General features: G+C 47.9%; 1 protein-coding gene across 1 annotated transcript in view; it reads left to right on the top strand.

Annotated features, from left to right (window-relative positions):
* ANKH (ANKH inorganic pyrophosphate transport regulator) overlaps window positions 1-19,225 on the top strand; it is a 136,721-nt gene that overhangs the window by 98,650 nt on the left and 18,846 nt on the right. The window contains exons 4-8 of the mRNA XM_019646211.1: window positions 122-205; window positions 4,124-4,294; window positions 6,084-6,218; window positions 8,405-8,497; window positions 11,599-11,694. Of these exons, the coding sequence (XP_019501756.1) occupies window positions 122-205; window positions 4,124-4,294; window positions 6,084-6,218; window positions 8,405-8,497; window positions 11,599-11,694 (579 nt within the window). The remainder of the gene's footprint in view (window positions 1-121; window positions 206-4,123; window positions 4,295-6,083; window positions 6,219-8,404; window positions 8,498-11,598; window positions 11,695-19,225) is intronic.

Raw genomic sequence — 19,225 nt, forward strand, 5'->3', positions numbered from 1 at the left:
TGCTTGCTACGAAGGCTTTCGGGTATAACGTCTATTTCAGGAAGGCCCAGTAAATCCCAACGACCAGAAATAGTACAATCCCAAAGATGTCTCTCATGCCCAGTTCTTTTTCTTCCTGCAGGCATGGACCCATGCTGGCATCCTCTTAAAACACAAATACAGTTTCCTGGTGGGATGTGCCTCGATCTCCGATGTCATAGCTCAGGTAAATATGGCCTGTGTGTCGGTCAGAGCTCTCAGACCGGTGAGTGACAGAACCCACCGGTGCCTCCTGGACCTGCGTTCCCCCTGTGGTGTGTTCATACATGAGTCACATCAAATGTGGACGTCAAGAAATGTTTGTACTCTCGTAACACAAGTATGCCTACTCTTGCTAGAATGAGGGTTTTAGGAAATTAAAGTTAGCGTCAGAGGTGTTGATCTTTATGTTGAAAGAGCATACATGCGAAATGACTCCAACGTCACAGCTAGTCCATGTTGGGGTGGCCATAGGGTCACTGTGCACTTGGCCGCGTGGACACTCGGCCCTCTGTGTGGCCTAGCAATACATGGCCTGTCACTCAGTTCTAGAGAGAGCTCTTAGGAATTATTCTTAAATGCTGTTGCCACGCAAGGCTGCCATTCACGCGTCCTTTCCCCACCTTTAAAAAGAACCAGGAAGTCACACACTGTCTGAGAAGTTCATTGCGCTGTCGATTGAGTCCAGTCCCCTGGGGGCTGGCTCCAGCCCAGGTTTTCCCTTCTGTTTTCTTTCTGCTTCCACCAAAGACACCGCATGAAAAATTTCAGCAGAAAATTAGATATAATTCCTATAATCTGTAAAGTAGACAGAGTTCCTACAATCATGGATTTAGGAGGATGATTTCTTCACAGAGGAGGAGGTTAGACTGATTTCTCTTCATGAAGGCTTTTCTTCATGGCCTAGGTTTATACCATCTATACCATGACTTATGATCCCCAAATAAATACCTGTAGCCAAGCTCTCTCCTGTGAACGTTAGACAAGGTATCTAACTGTGTCTGTCATGTTGCCACTTAGGTTCCTCCATGGCACCCTAAGCTTGAATTCGTATCTTCCATATCAAGCATTTTGCTTTTGAGCAAATTAATGACACTGCCATCTGCTCAGAAACCTGGGAACCACCCTAGGAGCGTCCCTCATCATCACGGGCCTTTTGGATTTAATCCTAGACATTTGCTTTTTATCTGCCTCTTCTCCCCATCTCGGCTGTGCTTGCCCTGGTCTAAGGACCCCCCTCCCACCTGTGCTACCTGAGATGCCTCCTGACTCACCTCCATCCTTCCCCACCTCAGCTTCCTGGTGTTCCTGAGATAAAAAGCTAAAACCCTGACCGTGGCCTGCAGGGTGCTGTCCTCCTGTCCCCTTCTCCCTGCTCCCCAGCCATACTCCCTTCAGGGCCTGGGGCGGCCAAGCCCCCACCCACTGGGGGTATTTGCAAGTACCCCTCTGCCCCAGCTCTCCCCACCTACCACCAACTCCTGCCACCCCTGCCAAGGCCGTAGGTCTCAGCTCAGACACCTTCCACGTGGGACGCCCTCCCTCAGCCCACAGCCCGGGCTCTCACAGTCACCATCCTTTTTCCTCCATAGGCCTTGTCACAGTTTGTCACTAGGCTCCGCTGGCCTCACTGTTTGATTAACATTTCTACCTCCTTCTCTAGACTGTCAGCTCCAAGATGACAGAGCCTGGGACCCTGTCATGTATCATGGCATCCCCAGCACTTGGTGTGGGGCCAGCACGTAACAGGCTCTCACTGGGCGAGTCCTCAGCACTGCGACTGGAGGTTTCCCTCAGAAAGGAATCCGACATTTTTTGATGGCTTTGTCAGATTCAAAAATCATAATTCTGGTTTGAAATGCAAAGACCCAGGGTTATTTTAAATTGATAAATGATACAACCCACGATAAAAGGATACAATCTAAGATGTAAGCTCTACGATAAGTATTGAGCTGCATAGCACCAAGCTCTTAAACACACTTCGCTTTGGCCTTGGGGGCGCTGCTGGCTGAACTGTCCTAGTGTATGGCCAGCTGTGCTCCTCAGGCCATTTTCTTGTCATCTCCACACCTCCTGCTCCTCTGCCCCACCTCCCTCATCCTTCATGTCCGCATCCTCCTCCTTGGTCTTGCACGGCCGTCCTGACGCCCTGGGTGCTTCCTGGACTTGGCAGAGGAGGGGTTGGTCTCCACGTGTTTATTTTCACAGTGTGTTTTCAGTCTCTCAGTGTACACTGTGGGTTTGTATATGTCAGATGTTCAGCTTGCTGCAGACATACTAGCCTGCATCTGCGTGTTAGGACACCTCAGTGGCCTCGAATTCATTAGAGAAATAAGTGGGCATCTTGGCCCATCACAAAACTCTCAACCTTCTGTTCCAAACACGACGGGTTCTTCACAAGGCTTCTCCAAGCTGGTGTCTGCATCCTTCAGTTGTCCCCCTGGGCGCACCAGGGATGTCTTCCCTTCCATCACTGGGTTCTGCTGTGAGTGTGAGCTCCACCCCAACTTGGGTCTGCTCACGCTGTCTCTGCTGCAGGTGGCCTGGTGTTTCCACGCGGCCAAGCAGTACCTCTGTCCTGCCCTCCATCTATGGCAGGGCTGTCTCATTTCTTGGGCTCGAGAATGACAGCCCGGGCACACGTGTCAGCCTGTCCTATAAACAAATCACCTCTGGCATCTGCTACTTGTTTTGTTGAGAAGAGTTTTTCTGGGTCACCCTGCTTTTCTGTGTCCCCCCTGGCAATGAGTAAATTCCTGCAATGAATCCTGCTTGGTCCCCAGCTTCTTTTTATACTTCCTGCCATCGCAGATTTCTCGGTAACACAGTGATCGGGGGAAGTCTTCTCTGGGCAGGGTCACTCAGTGGTGGCGTGTTTTACATGCCTATCATTCCATGGACACTTGGCCATTAAGGCTGATGTTACTGAGGAATATTCCCCCTCGCCCATTACCCTGCTTTTGCACTTAGAACACCTCAGTGGTCTTGTGAGTGGGTCCCAGGAGGACTCTAGATGGAGGCGGGGCTGCTGGCCGTGTTTCTACAGGACGGGAGGTTAAATGCATTATTACATTTGCTACAGAGACGTTGTTATTTCGATCCATTTTGACTCTATTTTTTCATCTCTCCCACTTTTATGAGTTAGTATTTTTAATTTTAATTTAGCTTGGTTTATAATAATATTGGTGCTTGTGCAGCATTTCTAGTGAATTCCATCTTATAAATGCTAATGTCTGTTTTTCTGTATACCGTCATTGATCACCACTGGGGGTGTGTGTGTGTGTGTCTGTGTGTGAGTGTGAGTGTGTGTGTGAGTGTGTGTATGGTTTGTGTGTATGTGTGAGATTGTGTGTGAGTGCGTGAGTGTGTGTGCATGACTGTGAGTGTGAGTGTGCATGTGTCTGTGTGTGTGTGTGTCTATGTGTGGTTTGTGTGTATGTGTGAGATTGTGTGTGAGTGTATGAGTGTGTGAGTGTGTGTGCGTGAGTGTGTGTGTCTGTGTGTGTGTGTGTGTGAGTGTGTGCGTGAGTGTGTGTGTGGTTTGTGTGTATGTGTGAGATTGTGTGTGAGTGTGCGTGAGTGTGTGTGCATGACTGTGTGAGTGTGAGTGTGCGTGTGTCTGTGTGTGTGTGTGTGTGTCTGTGTGTGGTTTGTGTGTATGTGTGAGATTGTGTGTGTGAGTGTGCGTGTGAGTGTGTGTGTCTGTGTGAGTGTGTGTGTAAGATAACTTAGGTCCTCACGTGTGGATAACATGTGCACCTCAGTATCCAGCCTCGAGAAGGAAAAGCTTGACTGCGTCTTTTGGGGTCTGGGGAGCCCACGTTTCTAGATACTTCTTAGCAGTAACCTTAACCAGAAGTGCAGTTGCCTTAAAAGACTTTGACTGGTGAATATAACAAAATCGTCGTGTGCCCTCCCTGTGAATCCCAAATGTCTGACCCTGAGTCCTGTGACGGCAGCACTGAGCCGTAGCCCAATTCGTGTTCTCGTTCTTGTCCACGTCGAGGGTTTAGCTCAGAGCTCAGTCTCATCTGGGTGCAAGAGGGCGGGCTGGGCTTCTGATGGTTGTCTCCCCTCTGACTTGTCCTTGTCTCCCATCTCGCAGGTCGTTTTCGTAGCTATCTTGCTGCACAGTCACCTGGAGTGCAGAGAGCCCCTGCTCATCCCGATCCTCTCCCTGTACATGGGCGCCCTCGTGCGCTGTGCCACCCTGTGCCTGGGCTACTACAGGAACATCCACGACATCATCCCCGACAGGAGCGGGCCGGAGCTCGGGGTACGTCCGTAGCACTCGCCGAAGCCCTCTGCGTAGTCGCATGGAATAAAGCTTTCCCCCAGCCCTGGAGGAAGTGAGGCATCAGTGTCATAAGCACATGCTCTAAGATGCCAGGCGCCAGACGTGGCCACGGGACAGACAATTGGAGAATTCATGAACCCTGGAGACGGAAGCGACCTGAGCGGTCGCTGTCCAGCCGCCTTACCTCCGTGTGAGGAGGCTCGGGCCCAGTCTGAGGCCCAGGAGTCGATACACATTTATTATGGCTCTTCTGCCTCACTACTGCCAAAGATTTTAGGACCCATAGTACCTTTGAGCTCACACGTGATTGTTTTTAAGTTACAGCAGGGACACAGGCTTTGTTCCTACTTTCTGTACTGGCCAAACACAATCACTCGTTCAGGTAACTTCTGTGCAATGCGCAGAGCATAGAGGGACCATAGGGCAATGCAGAAAAACCTTAAATATGGTCTCAAGCAGCTTTATGTCCCATTTGGAAGGTAAGACCAACCCAGAAACAACACACATGGACCCAAGACAGCACACAGATGCAGTGAGAACACAAGAGCCACCGAAGCGGGAAAAAGGAAGATAGTTGTGGGCTAAGACGCCTCCTTGCTGCAGGCAGAGCTTGGCCTGGGCCTCACAAGCAGAATAAAATACAAGCAGGGTTTAATCTTACACAAGAGACCAAAGCATCCTTTTCATCAAACTATAAACAGTGTCTGGTTTATATGTGTGCTGATCTTTTCATCCCTTTTGGGTTTGTTTCCATCTACGAGTAGCCTATTAGGTTGTCGGAAAAGTCATGACGTATTTTTTCTATGTTTTTCGTTGCAAAAATGTGTCATGACTTTTCCAACAACCCAAAATGAGGCAGGTATGCGTGATACTCTATAGCACTGAATAAATCCCACCCTCCACCCGCTGATTCCACCTCTGACTACATAACTTGCGTCATGTAAGACCAATAATTGTATTACCCACTTACCTGGACCCAAGGTCAGGCCACCAGTAAAACCCGATCCAGTTACTTCTGTCACAAGGACAACCACATTAAATCAGCCTCTTAACATGCAGCCACCAGCAAAGGCAAATAAAGTGGCTGGATGGTTCCAGGATGTAACTTTTACCCTCATGAAGAATCAAATCCAAAGTTAAATAGTGAAAGCCAGGCTTTAAAGATACCACACGTCTTTGCTGTAGAATTCTTAAGAGATCACATTTTATTTTACCATGCTTTTATTTTGCTTATTATGCTCCTGAACATTTGTTACAGCTTTGAGAATAAGAACCTCCTTAGGAAAAAAAAGAACCTCTATGGTATTAATATAGTGCCCAAATAATTAGGCACATTTGTGAGCAGATTCCAAAATAAATTATTATAATTTTTTACTTTTAAGAGTTACCTCTTACTGACATGGCTTCTAGCCAGTCACCTTGGTGATTTAAACAAAAACTAATTTCCAACCTATTTCTCAAGCCATGGAGTTGGGTTCTACTTGGGTTAGAGTTGCCCTGTTTGGAAAAGAGTGGTTTGGATCCATCAAGGCTGGATGTGTGTTTTGATTTCACGGTAGCTTGCCAACTGTCTGGGTTAATTTTATTTTAACTGTACATTTTATTGCAATTCAACTTGGCTTGTCTACAGAGGCTATTCCTGATATTATTTTTAAGTGTAGTGCATTGACTCATGATTGCCATCAAAAGGAAAGGCTTTGACTCTGAATTGTTTTTCTTGTTCTATTTCTAGAGTTTAGTGAACCTTATTCTCCATTTCTTGATACAGGGAGATGCAACAATAAGAAAGATGCTGAGCTTCTGGTGGCCTTTGGCTCTCATCTTGGCTACACAGAGAATCAGTAGGCCTATTGTCAACCTCTTCGTTTCCCGGGACCTTGGTGGCAGTTCTGCGGCTACGGAGGTAAGCAGTCCCCGAGGATGCGGGCACTCGGGCTCACCTTGTGACGAACGGGGGCAGGGGAGCTGGAGTGCACATCTGTTTCCAGCTCATCTTGAGAGCTCAAGTAATTCTATGATATTAAACTATGTGACACGTTCGCTCTAGGAAGCCATGAGGATCCCACTCAGTGACTTATAATCATATAATTTTATATCTTTATGAGTAAGGAAGAAATTATTTTATTTATTCTTCTCAGTGACCATACGAGGAAACTGAGGCAAGGGCACACAGATAAGGACACAAAACCAGCAAGCGGCTGGGCTAGTATTAGAATCCAGATTTTTTACTTTGGCACAGTGGCTTTTGCATGGTTCCATGGAGTTGGCGGGGTGCCTCTTCACTGTAGATTCAGAGGACGATGGAATAGGCCAGGTAGCAGCAGCCGAAGTGACAACACCCAGAGTGTGAAGGGCCAGTGCGTCCACTCTGACCCCCCTGCCCTGCCCTGCACTTTCCCTGCCCTCCTGTGCGTACCACCAACCCATCATGGCTGTATGTGCTCTCTGGCAACCTGCCCTCCTCCGAATGAGGATCTCTGTGATTTACTCACTCCCAGCTCAGGAAATTTACCTGGAAACTGGCAGCGACTCCAAAGACAGAGTTGAATCATGTTTTCCATCTTTCAAGTATGGTATGAACAAATCATGTGTTTCCTCCTCCGCGGGCCCTCTGGAGAACTAATTCCGTCTCTGGAACTGCTGATCCTTCGGGAAGGCTGGTGGCTGCTCGTTCGGGCCTCCTGTTTACGCCCTGCCCTTGCCTGCGCTGTCAGCTTGTCTGTCAGCTCGTCTCCAGCCTGGGGTCGCCTGCCAGTTTCCATGTCCTGGGAAGCGGCTCATGTTGGCTTGGAAAGAGGAGCACATAAATCACAAGCAGAATGCTTTCTCTTGCCTCAATTTGTTCTGGATTTTGGTGTTTTTTTTTTGAATCATGAATGTCATCTTGGGTGGCTTCTAGAACACAGCGGCTTTCTTACTTAAGTACTACGGTTTAAGTTGCCCAGTAAAAAGTACGTAACCCCCATCACCTGTGTGTAAGAATGCCATCTTTCCCTTAAAAAAAATAAGGCTACTTCTATATGAGAGCCATTTCTCTGTTGACCTCAATGGCATAAAGACACAGCATGTGGGGTACAGAACAGACATTTATTGGACATCTACCTCTGTGTCAGCTTTCGTGGACATTTCATTGACTTCCCCCGAACCATGCTCAGTGGTGTTGTACTCTCATTGGTCCACTGGAGGAACAGAAAGGGAGGCCTGACAGGGCTCATGCGTCATGCAGCTGGTAGGTGATGAAGTGGAGATTTAATTCCAGGCTCCCCTAATTCCAGCCTCCCTACCCCCCACAGCAGTGTCTTCACCCAGCCAGGGCTTCCCTCGTGTTCCCTGCATGGCTGTTACGTGCATTAAGACAGATGAAACCTGCACTCCTCCTCTGCTAGCTAGCTAGAGCTAGCGAGTTGAACTCTGCCAAAATGTAGGTGTAGAGGCTGTTTCATTTCCTTTCTTTTTATTCACATAAGAAGAGAAACTCATTTTCATGAGGGACATGTTGGCTTCCTATAAGAAACAGTTATTTAGTTTTCTTTCAAAATGGGACTACCTTGGCTGAACGGATTGAAAGTGAGTTGAGTCTGAAGGCGAGCACATAAAACTATCAACAAACATGTCCATTCAGCCACCCTACAGGACAGGTTGGAGGCGTGGAGGTGGATTCTGAGCAAAGACTAGCCGGAGAGCACCCAGGGCTCCAAGTCACATTCGGACACCCCAGAATTGGGCTAGACTAGAAGGCTCGGTTTGGCTCTATGGAAAGAGCAAAGATTCTAGAGTCCGGATCTGGGTTGAAATCTTGGCTCCTGGAGCCAGCGTTCTGGACCTGACCTGTTTCTCGTTGGACTTGGTGTGAAACAAGACGCGACCTCCTGGTCTCGGGTGCCCTCCCTGAGCCTCCATGGAGCACCTGCCCCTTCCTCCTGCTCCCAGGCCACCCCGGGGCTGGCCGATGCTTGTCACCCAGGGTGGAGCGAGCTGTCCGTGGCGGCCCCATCTGAGACAGCTTGTTCTGCCATGTGGCCAACGGCAGCTACTGCAGACGCTGCCTGCAGACGCAGATGCTAACTCTGCCGCCTTTTCCTCTTGCAGGCAGTGGCAATCTTGACAGCCACGTACCCCGTGGGGCACATGCCATATGGCTGGTTGACGGAAATCCGTGCTGTCTACCCTGCTTTTGACAAGGTGAGACCCTGTGGGGTACGGTGTCTGAAACGACGCTTTTTAAAACGAGCGTGTGATAGACAGGGATCTCTGATGGGGAGCAGTCCGATGTTCCTGCTCGCGCCTCCCTCTGTCAGGTGAAGGTGGTGTTGGGGAGCGTGAGGGTAACTGTGGAATATTTCCCTCAGAAAGTAACAGGCCACTGAAGGGTACCTTGATGCTGCGCCTGGAACGTTTACGTTATTCCTGCTGAGAACGTGTTTCTTTTCAAAAGGGAAAATATACTCTCAAAGAAATTTCATACATTGGGTTTTGTTTGTATGGTTTGTTTTTTAGTTAAACTAATACTTCACTGACCTCCTAGCAGACGTGAAGATACAGACAGGAAGTGTGCGCTTGAGGTCATAAGCTTATGGACGTCTTTCGGTGTGCGGGGTACGTGCCCACTGAGCTTGTCAGTGCTGCAAGCCTGCGTGCAGGTCGGGCGGAGGCAGCCGACTTGTTACAGCTGAAAGTCTCGGGTAACAGCAGCCCTGTCCTCCCGCAGCTGCTGACACAGCCGGGGAGGCACATAACCCTTCACACCTGGAGCCTTTGGCTGGGTCGGGACCATCCTGCCAATCAGTAAATGTCTATTGCGTTAAAGATTAATTATTTGAACCTGTAGCCTTTTCTCCTAAAACAAATGACTAGCAAAACAGACCCCCGAAAAGACAGTGTGCAGGTTTGAAATTAAAAAATAGGAGAGAAGCACACAATCCGCCAGTTGTACTCTGAATTGTACTCTTACCTGTTTGGCCTTGAATTTCTATAGAACTAGCTCAGCACCATTGCCCATAGAATTTTATCTTATCCCAATAAGAGCCCTGGGAGGCGAGGCGTGGAAGCCTGTCCTCCCGCAGAACCGCTGCCTCCATCCCCACACCCGTAATTGCCCATGAAGAGTAAATCACCTCAGGACACTTTTGGGGATTGCCACCACACCGCCTAACGGAGCCCCTCCACCTGTTGCAGACATTCGCTGGCAACATCAGGTTGCTGATTGCTGCTTCACAGGCCTTGGAGAGTGGACCTCAGGAGCATGAGCACCTGCAGGAGAAAGCTGACAGCCCGTGTCCGAGTAGGCTTCATCTAGTCGACGGAGAGGAACCAGTGTTTTCATTTCAAAGAACATGTGTAGAGAAGCAAATCCTAGAAAACCAAAATGGATCGAAGTCTTCTTGCTAAATTTCTGGCTCTCGGAGATTGAGACTGTATAATAAAACTTGATGAGAAGAGCAAGTACTAAAGTGTTAGAACCATTTGGCCGTGAAAGCCTCATCTGAAATTGTTGGTGACTACCTTGAAATCCAAAAATTTAACAATACAACACTACACAGTTTTGCTAGGAGCATCCAAGAAAAAACTTTGTATTCATGATCACAGAGGGTAGAAAATTCCGTTAACAAGTGTACCTCTAGCCAGAGACTGGAGTTACTCAGAACCCCTTTGAAACCTCATCCATTCTCCCAAGCGGTCCACTGAGCTACTTTCAGCCACTTCTGTGAAGGCATCTATTCACCCAAATCTGAGACACCTCCGTGTGGAATTCCAGAATGTGCTGCACTGACAGCCGAAATCCTCAGCCTCTTTGTGGGTTCCTGAATGGATTCACATTCCTCACATAGCTTCTGATGGTTCTAGCTAAATATTGAATTGGGAGAGTTTTCCGCTAGTACAGATTCTCTCTACTGCGCAGTTATGGTCTGTGCAGGGGTGTATTTCTAAGCAGATTGGGCAGACGACATGAAAGGCAGATGCCAATCTCATGACGCATGCTGGTTTATTCCAGCCATATGTGCAGAAATATTTACTATTTTAAAAATAAAAGTGCACCCAATGGAGTGTGCACGTTCCTGTCACCATGGGAGGCGTGTGTGTTTTGAGGTTGCCTAATTCTTTCCAGTGGAGCCACCTTCTCCCTCAGCCCACCACCAGGGCACCATTCTCACAGATGCCTGGGGTGACAGGAGACAGGCAGGTGTCCCACCCACTGCCATGACAGTCTGTCATTCAGAAAAGTAGATATGCTTTAGAGACTGGAAATGAAATGTAAGCTCACCCAGAGTTTGTGCAGGTGGCATCTGCAGGGGGAAGGGATTGGAGAGGTTGCCTTAGGCTGCAAAGTCAAGGAAACATCAAAAGTTCTTTTCCGAGTGGAACCTGTAGTATCTCTGCTTCTATAGGCTGGACGCGGGAGCCACGTGCTCGAGATACATCTTCATTAGTCAGCTCTGGGACCAATTGGGTCCATAACAAGGCAGGGGTTATGTTTCGCTGCTGGATTTCAGAATCGAGGGCCAGGCACTCATTTACACTGGGTGATGGGCACACTTAGCAGTGGCACTGGGCTGGCTTCAGCAAGCCTCAGATTCAGGGATGTGGAGGAGGACAGCTGAGCCTTCTGCATCATTTGCTCAAATTCAGTTTAACAAAGGCTTTTGAGCACCTTCTCTACTCAGGAAAGATTGTGCTAAGTTGCAAGAGCTAAAGAGATGGGTGAGATACACAGTCCTTTATCTCAGAGAGCAAGCCCACACCTCATAGGGGCTTTGACACGGGCTACTGAAAAGAGGCCAGGACGCCGGACCTGCCTTCAGAGAGCTCCCGGTGGTCGGCATTGCAGGAAGGGACCCAGAGGCAGTTCGGAGGGAAAAAGATCAAAGAGGCTTTCAGGATGAGATGGACAGTAAGATGGTGTGCCTTAAAGAAAGGGATGTTTTAGGCGATTAGAAGATCCAATGAGAGAAGGAAGAACAAAGGCACAGAAACATGGAAGCACCAAGTGTGTTAGGAGAGCAAGAGGTTTCCTTCGGGATTCAGTTTGAGAAGCCATGGCAGGGATGTGAGTCTGGGTGAGGGCAAGCAAGGCCTTGAGTGCCCACTCCAGCTCAGTCCATTTAGTGGATGGGAGAAGGCCCAAGCGTCGCAGAGCAGGGCCATGGCATTCAGGGAGATGCCCACAGTGGTCAGGAGGGGACTTGTGGGCCAAGGCCCTGGACTAGGCTAGGTGAGCACCAAAGGGAGGGGATGACAAGGATAACCTAGAGCCCAGTCACCAGTGTCGTCTTTTTCCCTTCTAGAATAACCCCAGCAATAAACTGGTGAGCACAAGCAGCACGGTCACAGCGGCCCACATCAAGAAGTTCACATTCGTGTGCATGGCCTTGTCGCTAACGGTAAGGAGAGAGACCAGCCCCCACCCTGTTCGTGTTTTTGGAAAAGGCGAATTTTGATGGTTCTTTTAAAGGGAGACGTCTTGTATTGCATAATGCGATGCTGTACTAGGTTAATGAACAACCTCTTCAGAACAGTTTGATCCCAAAATATGAGTGATTGCTATTCAAGGAGGTTATTGCATCTAGGAACAAAGGGTCGACTTCTGGCGTTCCTCGGGACTTCGTAAATGCTGAAGAAAGGCTGACTTTGCCATTAATTTTAACAATACTCTTGTCTTGCTGAATAATTTCCAGCCCATCTTTGAACATCCAGAGTCAACTGTATTACCATCCCTGTCCCTTTTCCAAATTTAATTGGTGATATTTCAGTTTTCCCGGGGAAAGTTCCTTTCCTAATTACAATGACGCCGGTGTCTCCTCCTTACTTATTCACTATTCAGCACGCACTTATGGGCACCCACTGCGTCCTAGGCTCTGTGCCATCTTCACAGGTGTGAACAGGTGTGGGTCCCACTGCGCTGCTGACAGGGCCTGTTGGTGCCTTTGCACAGCCTTCAGTAAACAGCACACGTCCTTCCTTTATCAACTCCCATGAATAATTCAAATGTTCAAAAAACATGGAGAAAAATACTTACACGCTGTATTATTTAAAGCACTTGGTATATAATTTCAGGTCATTCATAACACATCAATAGTAGAAAAAAAAACGCATAACATCTATAAACAAACTGGCATTGTAGACTGCTCCCTTTGGGTCTTAAAGGTGGAGATGAGGAGAGGATAAAAAGAAATCCAGGTCTTTTGAACTCAGTTCAGTTTTTCTTGTTTTGTTGTGGTGGTTACACGTTTCCTGTTAAGTCCTGTAGAAATTCTGCGTTTCTCTTGTACAATATAAGTATGTTTCAGAAATGCCTGGGTGTGTGCAGTTCTCTTCATAAGTGACTGATAGCAGGGACCTGAGGCAGTAAAAGGGGTTGGGTTACACTGGTGACAGGGACACAGCCACTGTTGTCCTTCTTACCATTATCACAAGAACTATTTAGCTTGACAAATCCTGGCAGTAGTCCTTTAAAATCAAGCTCTGTATGTGTTAAACATTTAATGGGTATTTTTCAAAGCCCACAGCTTAATATTTGATCCATTGATCCAAACCCTGAAAGGACTGTAGCAAGGGCAGCATGAGACAAATAGCCCATCACATAACACCTCTGACACCCAGTCGTGACCTTATGTCCTCAGCCACCCGTCACCCTAACCCCGCCCCCCCAATCCGGTCCATCCTTTATGAACCATGTGGAGACGGGGATGGAAACAGTGACCTAGCAGGAATTTCTGGTAGCGTGCCTGTTGGAGTCGAGACAGGTTACCCCGGGTAATCCTGCTCCCCTGCTTACATTATTATTTCTCTCTATGGTGTGCAAGTTTTTCCATAACTCCCTAAAATATTAGCAAAACAGTGAACAACCTTGAAACTGTTTAAAAGAGTATTTTAGGAAACAGGGAGAAGGTTTTTATTCCAGGAACAGACCTCAGCTTTTGGAGAACATGTTAAATGACTGGAAGTCGAAAGCTGAGTTGACTTGAATGCCAGGTTCTGTGACTTGGACCTCATCCGCATAGAAATCTAGAAGTGTTGGGTTGTTACGGGCTCTGCAACCTTTCCCTCCATTAACACATCTGCCCACCGCGACAGGTGAGTCCGATCAGGGGAGAACTTGACCAGATTGGGTTTAAGGATATGCCTTCTCCTTCAGCTCACGGGCAGTCATCTGTACTTCTAAAACAAGGACAACTGGTTTACTTTGACATGATCGCTACATGAGATCTAGAAAAAGGTTTGGGTTTCCCATGGAGAGGTTTGATTTATTTAATTATTCTAATCCTATCATCCCTAACAAGAAGTATCTCAGGGTAGCTGTCCACCACAGAAATAGAGACTCAGAGTCCTTTGTTGGAAAAGAACTTGGAGGTGAACTAGTCAAGACCCATCATAGTTTAGGAAAGGAAATGACTCAGAGAGGGTAAGTGACTTGCCCAAGGACCCAGTGATAGAACCAGCTAGAAGCCAGCCCTGCAGGCTCATCTCCAGGGCCCTGTTGCCTGGGAGCAGAAACAGATGTCTGGCCCAGGCTCCAGCCTGGGGCACTTGCCACCATATTTGAAACCATGGTTTCGTCAACATTGAAAACAGTGGTATTTGAGTTTGCAGCTTATGAAGTGTCTCACATACATCACACTTATAATAATTCAGGTAATTGGCCCAACATCTCGACTAAAGGAATTGTGGTTAAAAGATGCATAGAAAAGAAATGAAAGGGTTTTTTGTTTTCTAAATTAAATGTTAAGCTGTCGCTGTAATGTGTACATACGTTTTTTTTGTTTGTTTGTTTGTTTTTAGCTGAGCCGTCCTGCCACCTGTTGGCAGCTCAGCTCGGGCTGGGACTTGAACCGCTCTTGCTCAGAGCTCAAACTCTTGAGCGAGCTCTTAACCAACTGAGCCACTCGGCTGGCCCCAATGTGTACATACCTTTTATGGCACTTCACCATATTCGGTTTTTTACATCTATTACTCCTTATGGGCTGGGAACTTCCCAAAAACAGGGTCTGTGACTTGGTCACCTTTTATCCCCAGGACCTAACAGCCTGCCTGACACAGAAGGTGCACAATAAGTAGTTAATAAATACATGAATTAATTAATACTTAACTGTGAGATAAAGATCAGAAAGGTACCATGGCACCCACCCTGGTGAGTGACAATCTCCTTATTTAGATTCATTTTAATCCTATTTTTCAAGATGTTAAGAGGCTTTTTACTCTGGAGTCTGTTTTCATTTTTTTAATTTTATAACTTCTTAATGTCAGGAAATTAATGTGTCAAGGGTCATGGAAACACCCCAGAGCAGAACCCTTCGTGTTTATTCCGGTGGATGATAGTCAGGACAGAAGACGCGCTTCCCGAAGGGTCCTCAGCTTTCTGTGCATCTCTGAGGACTAGCGCCCTTTGGGGCTACTTCTTGGGGCAAGCTTGCTGTTTCTTTTTCCCTGGGCCCCTGAGAAGAGTTGGCCCCACGGATTCCGCAGACACTCAAAGAAAAACATGTGTTGAAAAGGATAACGATTGCATTGTTTTGTACACCTGAAACTAATAATAATAATAATAAAGAAAAACAAAAAGAAAAAAGAAGAAAAACATGTGCTGTCCAGAACAAACATTTGTCTTTCCGTCAGAACGGCTCACGCTTCAGACCCTGATATTGAGAGTTAAACCTCCGCCTTTCTTTGCCTGTGAAAATGACGGCTGTGTCACTTTGGACAGTTAAGAAGAGACTAGCATTTCAGCATGCTACAACGCACGTATTTATTTATTCCCTAGTCTAGATTTTCAATTTAAATGTAGGATGCCTGTCCTACACCAAAAGTTGGTCCTGCCTCCATATTCTTTCTTATCCAGGAGTTTTGAACCACTGGGTTTTAAGAAAAGTGGCAAATGTCTTCTGGCCATTTGGAAGGGGAGGTGGATTTAGTGTAGAGTAGAAAAGGAATGTTTTCCTATTAGCGTCTTGCCTTCAGTCCTTCCAGCTGCCATGACTAATGCTGGGCCAAGTGCTGGTTGATTTCCTAGACCACCCGACGGGAGCGAGGACGAGGAAAGGCGGTCAGGGGCCTCCTTGTCCCTGACACAGGGCCGTCTTGGGAAGCCTGCGGACCAGCTTGCCAAACTTGCCACACTTGCCAGCTTTAGTCTATCTGAAGATTAGCTTCAAAATGGTAGAATTGTCAGATGAACATTAATTCCCCAATAGCAACAAAGAAGGGGGGACATAATGCAAACCAGGGTCTAGCCAGGTGACTGCAGATGCAGAAGCTGCTGTGTGGGATGAAGGCACACAGAGTTGAAAGTAGATGCAATTGAAATCGATTTTGGAAGCACATCTGCAAATGGCACGCTGCACTGAGGGAGCTCGTGGTGTGGCCGCCACGCAGGGGAGGAAACCCTGCCGGCCAGCACGCAGCCGCTGGGAGAAGGCAGCATCACAAGGAGCCAGGCTGCTGTGGGCGCTGGGGTCAGAAGCAAGCGGCCAGTTTTCCCCCTGAGCCTCCCAGCAGAGCCATGACCTCCATCGCTTACGTGACTGACTGGAAAGCACGGCGATAATGAGTATGGCTCTGAAAAGGCCGCGTTTTTTTAGTAGATAATCACTGAGATCACAGACAGAGGATGGAGGGGATGAACTTGCGCTAAGGAGTCGGAAACAGCATTCCTTCCTGTTGGGGACAGGAGCTGGGGACGCTAAACTTACAGAAACTCAACCTCTGAGGAACCCTGGGATTTAGCATGACTTCCTCCTGGATTCCAGATTTGGGGTAAAACAGAAACCAGGAACCAGGGTGGGACGTGTCTTCTCAACAGTCCTTTTGGTGAGGAAGAAGTGTGCCCCAGGGCCAGCTTGGCAAGGCAGCGGAGCGAAATTTACCAAACTTGCCAACTTATCCCAAGCATGTTATTTTTTTTTTAATTCTCTCTAAAGTTTATAGCAAATCATATTAAATGGGGAAGATTTAACAGCTTTGGATGATTTTAGTTGACCAGTTTCCATTTTGACTTTGCGGTGACATTTTAAGAACATTTGGTGTTTTCTTAAGTTCCCTGCTGCTGTAGTTTTGGGGAGCTGTTGCCAAGATAGAGGGGGCCCCTCTGCGACAAGAGAGGTGGAGAAGAATGGATACAAAGCACAGGCATGGCTGATGTGGAGGCCTCCCCAACCCCCTTTTTACAAAATGGAAATGGGCATCCAGATGGATGTTGGCGAGCAGAGCTGGCAGGGCGCTTTTGTGCAGTGCACATCCTGCACAGCCATACCCAGCACGCGCTGGATGCTGAACCCAGAGGAAGTCAGAAGAGCCAGGATCAGGGAAGTGGGAGAGCTGGGATGTCAGGGAGTTGCGCACAGGTCAAAGGAGAAGTGGGGAGACTAGGGGACGGAAAAAGAAAGGGGAGGTTGAGAGTCAGGAAGACGGAGCAGAAAGACAGAGGTGGGTCAGACAGATGGGGAGGACACGCCGGAGCCCTCACAGCCCCCCAGGGCTCTGCCCATCCTTCCTGTACAAATTGCTGTAGGCTTTAGAAACGTTTAAAAGAGACCAGTGTTTAAGAAGTCGGTGAATTGGACAATTTGTTGTCCACATGGGCTGATTTTTGGAGAACTGGCCTGTTCGGGCAGGCAGCTGTGACGGTGGGGTCTCACCAGGCTCCTCCCGTGGAGGCTCTATGCCCTCAGGTTCAGATGATGCCCAGGTCACTGGACAGTGCCAGGGCCTCCAGATGGCATCCCACGGGCCTCCCTCAGTGTCGGCAAATGAGGCCGCGTGGTGTGTGTGTGTGTGTGTGTGTGTGTTGCTGTCACTCAGGCAGAGAGATGAGGCAGCCTGCCAGGGTGCCATCGAACTACAGCGCCTCCCACAACAGGGCGCAAGGTTATCCGAGGCCCGAGGCTGTTGCTATTGAAGGATCTGGTTCTTTTAAAAAAAGTTAAAATAGATTTTACTCTGGATTTTTCCAAGCCTTGTGTTTTGACATCGGTGGCTAGTAAAAAGGGAAAGTGTGACTGCGGTCAACCCTGAACCTTCTCATCTGATTGTCATGGGTTCAACCGTGTCCACCAGAACCTCCCCTGTTGCAGTCCTCGCCCCCAGAGCCTGGGAATGTGGCCGTGTTTGGAAAGAGGGTTAAGATGAGGTCCTGGTGAGCGAGGAAGGGGAACCCCTCCCCCAGTATGACTGGTTCTTATAAGAAGGGGGTATTTGGACACGCACCCAGGGAGGACGCTGTGTGAAGACTGGATGTATGCTGCCAGAGCCAGGAGAGGCCTGAACGGACCCTTCCCTGGGCCTGCAGAGGGAGCCCCGTCGGCACCTCGGCTTTGGCCTCCAGAGCTGTGAGACAGTCCCTTTCCGTCGTCCTCAACCACCCGGTTTGTGGGACTTTGTTACCACAGCCCTAGCAAACTCATACACTGATGTTTCTGAAAGAAAGGGACCTTACAGCCGTGTGGATTGATTAACCAGACCTAACGATGCAACTGACCTACTGTTGTTTTAAATTCTCTATTTAGTGACTCCATAAGACATCTCTTTTGTTTTATCTCCAGATTCTCCATGAGAGAACGTGAGTAGAGGACTTGCTTAGAAATACTTTTCATGTGGTGCAGCATTGCACCCATGTTAATGTGCTTAATTCTATCTTTGCAGATGGTTTTGGGAGGAGAAGGGGGTGTTATTGGCATCCTAGCATCCAGTGGAAGTATCAGTGCTCAATTTAAGTCGCTTTGTTTTTTGATTTTTCTATGCTGCTTTCCATTGGTCGAATAATCCAGAGCACCCCAGCCAGGCCCTTGCAGAACCCACTGTCACTACTGACACTGAAAAGCCGAAACATGTCCCCAGTTTTCAGGGAACAAATTCAATCACTAGTATTTTATCCAGTTGTTATTTATCCCCCCCGAATTCTCTCAAAATCTTGATCCCTTCTACTGCTTCCCACTTGAACCTTATAAATGATGTGTGACTTGGCACAAAATTATAAAAATTGCATAGCTTCCATTTAATGTGTCAGCACACCCCTGCATTCTACAACATGTGGGGCTGCCACCTGAACAAGAACCACGGGAAGACACTGTATTCGTCCCCGGGATCCTGCACGAGCCACGTGTGCTGGCCCCAGTCTCACACCAAGGCTGTGGTTCCCAGGGTCCACCTGGAGTCTCTCCTGGTGCAGAAGCGGTTGATCGGAGGTAGATGAGACAAACTGCTGTGCCACGCAGATGGCACAGTAACTCAGTGGGGATTAACTCATAGATGTCCAGGAATCCAATTTTATGACTCTGTGGCTTTAAAATATATATATTTTAAATATATATTAAATATGTATTAATCTCAGCTTAAAGACAGAACCAGTCTGGGGAGTATTTTTCTTCTTTTCCGGTGGGCACATTATCCGGTAGGACCAGACGCCAGCTTGAGCAGAGGCTTAAGTCAGACCCTCCTGACTGTGATCACGAGAAGACCTGGGGACCATCATGACAAGGCTGTGGTGGCTTTCCGGTTTCAGCACCTGCTCTCACGTGCCCAGGTGCTGTGGGCTGTGCTCATAAGTCCGGTCCTGGTGGCCACAAACTCTCCATGTCCTATTGGTTTGTGTCATTCCAGCTTGTGGAGAGTCAGCAAAGCCCACATCAAACATCTCAAAATATTTTTTGTGAGTTATCTCAAAATATGGCAAGAAACACTAAACAGACGCATGTATTATACATCAGACAGTGTGTAAAATGACCATGGGGAGGACATAAAACATCTGATTGGCATGCCAGGTGGTCATTTTGTATGTTTAATGAAGCCAAAGACCATTGGGCCCAGGAACAAAAAAACAAAAAAAAGAAAAGAAAATCAAAAGCGCCTCTGGTCACATGGAGGCATTTCCCTGGCTTACGTCTCCCAGCGCTTAGGGGTCTCCTGCACTTGCCAACAGACAGA

This window comes from Hipposideros armiger, unplaced genomic scaffold (assembly GCF_001890085.2).
Source record: "Hipposideros armiger isolate ML-2016 unplaced genomic scaffold, ASM189008v1 scaffold_98, whole genome shotgun sequence".
Classification (NCBI taxonomy): domain Eukaryota; kingdom Metazoa; phylum Chordata; class Mammalia; order Chiroptera; family Hipposideridae; genus Hipposideros; species Hipposideros armiger.